Source organism: Physcomitrium patens, chromosome 13 (assembly GCF_059467195.1).
Source record: "Physcomitrium patens ecotype Gransden chromosome 13, ASM5946719v1, whole genome shotgun sequence".
Lineage (NCBI taxonomy): Eukaryota > Viridiplantae > Streptophyta > Bryopsida > Funariales > Funariaceae > Physcomitrium > Physcomitrium patens.
The window spans coordinates 12,509,015-12,516,748 of record NC_143422.1 but is presented as its reverse complement, the minus strand read 5'-3'; the positions used below and the strand labels follow the sequence as shown (position 1 = coordinate 12,516,748).

The window sequence follows — 7,734 nt, the reverse complement described above, 5'->3', positions numbered from 1 at the left end:
TAAAAAAATATTCTATTATGAATTCTATATACAAAAAATAATAGATATCATATAACAAACTAATAATAAAATATTAAATTAAGGATTTAAACTTTTATTCAGTTATTTAAAAAAATACACTTTAAAAGAAATAATATATTTTATTTACATATAATTTCAAATTTTATTGTTTTTTTTAAATCTTAACATATTTTTCATTCCTCTACTCACAAAGTGCTCTAAAAACACAACATTGGGATGCGACAACCTGTCTTAGGTGTTAAAACATCCAAAATCAAGTCCATATTTTAAGTTGTGATATTAAGGATACAATTGGTATCATCCACATGTGGATTGAATTTGGTTTTGTTCAATGAGATCATTGTAGTTGGATGTGCTTCTGAGCCTCTTGACAAAGTGATACATGCAGCTACTTTAACAACTATCATCATGTAGTGATTCCAAGGATGCAACAAGCTGAAGGCTCCATGCCTTCTCTTTTGCACCCATGCCCAACAAGCTATGTGGTGCAAGTAGCAACGTTGTTGGAGTAGTTGATGAAGATTGCATTGCTTACTTCTTCAGAAAATAGACAGTTGTTTTAAACCCGCTTGGATTAGAAAGTGGTCTGCTGAGGATGTGGTTCAGCAGTTGGAATCTGAAATTTCTATGTTGACAAGCCAGCAACAAATTGTAACAGAAAGTAGATCACCAGCACTAGTCTCATACAATACACCTGCAATATTGATTTTGTTTACGTGTCAATGCCAACAAAATGAACACCAATAACAATCACTTGTTCAAATTCAGCACTTGGACTCTCGATTTCACAAACAAGATTCACAAATTTCACAGTTGGAAGGTGAAACCAAGTTTCTTGGAAGAGGAGAGCATTCTAGCAAGCGGTGCTGCACCGGTCAAACTTTGAGCCGTGATTCACAAAACTGATTAGCCTGTACGAATTTGATAGGAACAGGTCAACATAATCCTGATTATGTTGACGGTATTGCGGCATCCTGATTTATAGTTTAGTGTTAGTGAGTCTTCATTTGGGATGACCTATGTTCTGAAATGGATTCACCCTTGAATACAATTAGTTGTTTAGAGGATTTGGCTTCACCTCCAGTCCAACTTCCAATCCCTAGCTGAAGCTGGACGTGGGGACTCGCGATTCAATGAGTCAGTAATCTTCTCCATTATTCCAGAACTATGGTACTAATTCAATTCACTGTTGTGCCAAGGCTGTGGACTCTGTGAAGATTATTATCATGTACCATTGGCTGATTCGAGCTTCAGAGTTTGAAGGTGTGCACAACTTTTTCTTGTGATAGCATGGAATCATCACAGAATCATAACAGCATTAAAAAGCTCCACATTTTTCACAACTTCAACTTTCGTTTGTAAGATCATGAACAGTTTTTACGTCTGTGATGATGCCTCCACAACGCGATGTCAAAACAACCATTCTCGAATTCAACAATGACGTAGATCCGCACATGGAAGTGGGCACACTTAGTAGAAATACAGCTACAAACATAAGCACCTGGCGTGAACGACGTGCTTGCAGTTATGTTCACAACGCAAACCGTGTCCGAGCTATAAGATAAGCGAAGCGTACGAGAGGGTTCTTTCACAAAATCATGGTAGAGGTTTAAGCGCATCCCTGATGCATGCACTATTCTACAGAGCTTAAGAATACGCCCCAGCTCGTCCAGGAGAACAACGAGTCTCCCACCTTCCATCGCGTCTTTGTCAGAGTTGTGAAGTTGAGAAATCCAGTGTAGTGTGCACCCATCAGCATCGCTTGGTGGAGATAGCTGCGGCGCTCTTACAACCTGCGTTGGGATGTCTCAGTTTAACAGCTTGTCTCACCATGGAACAACGACCCGTTCGGCAGCACCATCTTCCTCAGATTCCACACGAGAAACTGCTACAGCCCAGACTTCCTAGTTAGATACTAGAAGGAGGAGATGTGGTTTTAGCCACATAAGTCTCGTTGACGCGACCCCACATACGGAGCTAATCATGTACCCGTTTCGGTTCCAGGTAAAGAATAAGAGATGAGAAGAGCAATATAGGAAAGAGGGTTGGTGTAAAGCTCTGTAGTTCGATGCACGGCGATAATTATACAAACATCCGGAGAGGACTTGTAAGCTAGCCACGAGCCATGCCAGGTCGACCTTGGACCGACGTGAGCGGCAGTCCACCAAGCGATGGAATTCTGTCGATCGCCACCTTCCTAACGTACTCGAACTCCTCGTTGTTCAAAACATGCGCTATTCGCCGTAGCATAGAGTTCTTTTCTGCATTATCTGCGGTTGACAACTTCATGATACCCAGATATTGATGAACTTCGTGAGGCTTTAGCCCTTCAAGCAAGTAGGGCAACAATCTAGAATGCGAAGCCTCCATAACTAAGAAAGCCTGCGCTACCATCGGCTGTTGCTTGCTGGTCCCGAACCCAGCCGCCTCCAGCAGTGGGAGTTGCTCCTTCTCTTCTTCCTGGAAGTGCTCCTTCACGTGAACCTGTAAATCACAGTTGTTATTTCAGAGCGTACTTTAAATTGGAAAAAAGAGGTTGTGAGTTGATTAGGTTGTCAAGCAAGAGCATGAATTCAATGCGCATTTCGCTCGAACGCAGCGTGACAAGCTTGGACCAGTTTTGATGTTTATCAACTTTCAGTACTCTATTGGCTGAACATCAGAATAGTGACAGCTACCCAACCTGCGAATCTTGTAGTAAGGGTATGAAGGTGGTAATTGTTTGACTCAAACTAACCTCAAACGCTTCCACACGGCCAGCAAGAGCAGTTAGTGCTTCCCTATGATCAAAGTTGCCCTGTCTCAAGCTCATAATGCCTTTAATATCCTCCCGAATTCCATTCATCACTGGTAAGTCTCGAGCATGATCCTTTAATGCAGACTCAGTCAGCGCTGGCACATCAATAACAAGATTGAAGGTTTTAAGTTTTGTGAAGCAAGTCAAGCACATGAATCCGAAATCAACTATCAGTTTTTCACCTCTTTATCAAAGCAAACAAAGACCCTTCCAACTCAAACAGTCACTTCTCTGAGGTCACGCGCACAAGAGCGGAAACAAGTATGCAATTGGCTTAGTTTTGCTGAATGAAAAAAATGTGCAGAATAGTTAAGCTCGGCTAAAACGTGGACAAACCATATGTAAAAAACTACGGAGAGCTTAACACAACCAAGAGTCTTCGTTGATCATGCACCTTGGTCTGCCGTTTCAAGCGCTGGGAAAATAACTCTTTCCTCCATCTGAGCATGCTCTAGCAATAGCTCCACCAGACGACCATACACTTTGGGAAGCTTCTTCAATCGCGTCACGAAAACAGTTCTTTGCATCGAATCCATTGAGGGGCTCCTGTTGATCCCATCAAACTCCTTAACCAGCTTCACAAAGGCCTTCAAATGCCAGATTATGCTCTTGTGTTGCAGAAGAGCCAAACCGACCATCGGCTGGGAGGGTTTGTCTATGGAGGACTGAACAAGTATGGTTTTCGTCAAATCGGTACCCATTTGCACAGGCTTGTAGCATTTGAAAGTGCACATGGCGGATTTGTATGCGGACAACCTCGTGAAAGAAGAGTTTATCTCGAAGCCTCGGATGTATGTGACAAGATCCATCAAGGAAAGAAAGGGTATGAGGTAAACATCCACGAGGGTGAAGTTGGAGCCCAGGAAATGTTTGCCCTCTTTGTGGTGCAACTCCAGCCCATCGTCTAAACACGCCAGGGATTCATTCAACCTTGCTTCCAAGGAGTCCTGTGCGTAGGGGTCCCCGTTGTGCAACGCGTCCTCAATAACATTACTGAATATGTCTCGGATATAGGAAACCCACTGTGCGACATCTTTCTCTAGTCCACTTGGAAGTAGTGGATTCTCGAAGTTTTCTTCGATATAGGTCAAGATCGAGTCAACCGAGCCGGTGATTTTGTGGGGTCCGTGCTGGAAGACAGGGAACTTTCCATCCGGACTCTCAGCAGCGAGATTATCTCCTTTGCCGCCCATGAGATCTTCTGGCATCACCAAGGAGGTTTCCGCAGGCACACTCTGCGTCGATATCAATCATAATGTCAATACTGTTACTTCATCCATAGAACTGCAATGAACATCCCAAATAACCACCGAAGGTTCTAATACGAAATGGTCAACTGCCGAACCAAACCACGTCGCGTGGTGACAAATTAACCTATTCTGTCTCTAGCACAAACGAATTTTTGTTACCACCCAGCTGAAGCATGTTTCAAAGTTCTTCAAGGACGCGTACAAGCTTCATATCATGCTTCTGTACCTTCTCCAGAAGAGCAATGCGTACGCGTTGTGTGTATGGACAAGTGATATCTCCAACTAGTTTTACTTTTACTTCATCTGCGTCTTTGTTTACTTGGACGCATACTGGCGGGGACACCCGAGACGGCATCACAACAGAGTGTTTCGAAGACTGCACGACCTGGCGAACCTGCTTTTGGCAGCATCCTCCCATTGTGTGAAGCTATGATAAACACACAGTTTTGCCGCCGTTCGATGATGCTTTCTGACTTGGTGGACACCTTGACGACGTTGGACTCATTAAATGCTAGTGAGCCACCAGCCGATGCATGTGGCCATTAAGTCAACAGCTTTCCTCTTTCCAGTAGAGAAAATCCTGGAGTATGCGATGAGTGCTTCCACGAACGACGGCATATACAGCAGCGTTTCAAAGCTTCAATCTTGGTGCACACAACTAATACTGTAGCTCCATCACTGCATCGACCTACAACAAGCTACCAGGTGAGGAATCGCCTGCATTGTGAAGTGAACACAAGTGAAAATCAACATCAACCCAAAAGCAAAGATATTGCAAACTGCCAAAAGATGCGACTACATTTGTTACCAAGACACAAGACAACCAAGATTAAAAGATTACGTGCATCCTGCGAGAGATGAAGAGAATCTAGCAGAGAGATCAACCTCTAATGGTCAAAGCTCGAATAAAAAATCGGCACCTCATCATCAAAAGGATCTCAACAAAGTTTCCCCCGCAAACTTGTTCATGTACCAACCTTCCCAAGTGATGAACGTAAAAACAGTCGAATTCTGAGCATCACTGAGTGAAACGTCCGTAGTTTCCAGAGACAATCTTGAAGGACTTCAAGATTATGGTAAGAGATGACTTTCAACAAGCAAGCTGCTCTAGGGGATCTCCGAGGGAAACTAAAGCTTTAGGAACCCAGAGAGGAGTAAGGCGAAGCGGGCGTGTTGAGACTACTGCCTACGGATGACCACAAACACAAGCAGAACTGCAACCTCCCAAAACAGCTACCGAGACTGCTCATAGACTAAGAAATAGAGGGAGCGAACTTAGGTCTTTATACATACATATGGAGTTCCTGAATCGACACAAATTGCATTCTGCGGCAACCTTGTCAGGGTTAAGTCCACCAACGATTCTTAATCGTATGAATTTGTCTAACGAGACGTTACGAGATATATCCATTGACTCTAACTCGCCCACGATGCCTTTATGCCTTTGCAACAGCGAAGCTAACTGTAGCCTCGTCTCTGCATCTTGGGACATGAAATGTCCTCGTCCTTTGAAGCTTTGATTTGTGGGGGAAAAGTGATTCAAAGCCCTCACTTGCTGCTGCTTGAGCACAGTATGCAGACAAGGAAAGATGGGAAGACACAACCAGAGCTCAACCATCTACAATTACTGGAAACCTGCCACCTCATGGCCGACAATTGAGACACCTCTGCCTTGCAAAGAGGATGAGTGACGTGCTCGCACCCCATCATCGCTCACGATACTTCATTTACACGAAAACTCGACGCCTTATAACTGCTAATCAACTCGATGTGAGTAGGTGAGCAATTAGCGACCGCCGCAAGCAAACTTCTTCCGAAACCCCGAAGTGCTCTCGGAGGCTCACCTTGGTAGAAGGAACCTTGAGAACTCGATGCACCTCCCCGTCCAATTCTTAGCTTCCACCAAAGACTGGCGACGACGAATTACCTCCAATCCCTTTCAAACGCTTCCTCCTCGACCTCCTCCTCTTACTAGTCTTACCCTTTCTAAATTCACGATAAGTTGCTGCAAGTCAAGCTGCGTGACGACTCTGAAAATCATGGAAACATCACATAACTGTCAGCTCGATCGAATCGAGGCTCCGAACGGAGTGCGATCTCAGAGAGGAGAAAGATTCCTGGCTGGTGAATTGGACCAGGCTGCTGCCCCCCACAGAGCCAACCCGCGAGAAACACTCGTGGGGTGATTCCCATAACAGCACAAATTCCACGATACCAGTTGCTTCTGATTCGCTTCAAAGCCGTGGCGACAGGATCATCCTGGTTTCTGTTTCTTCTGATTCATCTTCTTCCACTGCTTCTTCTTCTTCTTCTTCTTCTTCTTCGTGTGCCGATGGTTGTGGTGGCGATGGTGTTCTGGTTGCCATGACTCATGGAAACAGCATCGAAATCCGAGACGGACCATTTCTTCCGCCGCTGGTCCCTCTCACTTCCGCGGAAGCCCCCCCCCTTGACGCCACAATTATCATTCATCCATCTGGATGATAACAGATACTCGGGTAGGTACTGTCTAGTCACGAAACGGGCCTCTCAGGAGTTCCTGCCACGTCGGCTCCGACCTCCGGTCGCCGGAATCTTCACAGTTTTCGTCGCCTATTCCGGCGAACGTTCGTTCGTTTTCTTCGTTCGCGGGGTGAGTGAGTGAAGAGCGGAGAACGCTGTTAATTTCTCCATTCATCCATCCCATTGATTAGACCAGATTATGTGGATGAGAAATCCCCTTGTGTGTGTGTGTGTGTGTGTGTGTGAAATAATGCTGGGCTCCAATAATTTAGACCAAGATGGGATATTAGCGACCAAGAAGTATTTGAGACTTTATAAATTTTAATATTTTTTATGTTTATTTTTTTATTAGATGACACTTTTATAAGACCAAGTAAATAATGATTGTGTTGGATCATTGTTGGATCTAATTGTGAGTTCTATTTATAGCATTATAGTCAATGATGTTGGTTTTTATTTCAAGCAAATTTGGGTTGTGACATGTAATTTTATTTTTACATGATGAACTCTTGTTTGGATAACCGAGATTCATCTATTTAGATATCAATTCAAATATGATATAAAAAATTACATGTGGGTTTCTTGTGTCCGAGAAAATATTTATCAAAAAGTAAAAGTACAAAAGTTGAATAAAAATGAAATGAAGTCAGCCAAGTTGATCCAAAGTATGAAAGATTTTGTATAAATAGAACCTTGATTGAGTAGATGTTAAGCTAGAGGAGGTGGACAAAAAATTATGCAAGGAAATATATGCTTAAGAATATAGGTAGTCCCCAGAATTAGTTTATTATTTATTTATTTTTGTCTGCATTTCATTTTTTGTATGTTTGGATAAATGAAAGTTGTTATCAGAAATTGCAAACACTATGAGAGTTTTTATGATGGATTGTGAGGACATGCTTATAGATTCAAATTTATAGATTTTAAATTAATATTGAGTGCCTTTGACTAATTCATTCAAGCACAAAAGTAGGAGCATTTCTTTGTCTAAATTCATCTAATGTTAGAATAAAAGTTACTCTCACATTGAAATTTTCGTACTATGTTATGTTTAGATGAAATAAAAACATCTTGTCTTTTTATCCTTTAAACTTAATAAAGTAATAACTTATGGGTTTATGTGATTGGCTCTTAAAACTCTCAAGCTCAATGAAATGAAGAAAG

The 7,734-nt window shown here is 42.7% G+C and overlaps 1 protein-coding gene across 2 annotated transcripts; it reads right to left on the bottom strand.

Moving 5' to 3' along the window:
- Positions 1–1,431: 1,431 nt before the first annotated feature.
- LOC112290829 (uncharacterized) lies at positions 1,432–6,456 on the bottom strand. Of its 2 annotated transcripts, none has more exons than XM_024537566.3 (5): positions 5,913–6,456; positions 4,295–4,756; positions 3,213–4,053; positions 2,759–2,913; positions 1,432–2,505 (listed from the first exon to the last, which is right to left on the bottom strand). In XM_024537566.3, the coding sequence occupies exons 2-5, from the start codon at positions 4,484–4,486 to the stop codon at positions 2,134–2,136; spliced, it is 1,560 nt and encodes a 519-aa protein (XP_024393334.1). In that variant the 5' UTR covers positions 4,487–4,756; positions 5,913–6,456; the 3' UTR covers positions 1,432–2,133. The 2 variants fall into 2 exon arrangements, with proteins under 2 accessions (XP_024393334.1, XP_024393335.1); XM_024537567.3 differs by having other exon boundaries at positions 4,295–4,785; positions 5,913–6,407.
- Positions 6,457–7,734: the final 1,278 nt, after the last annotated feature.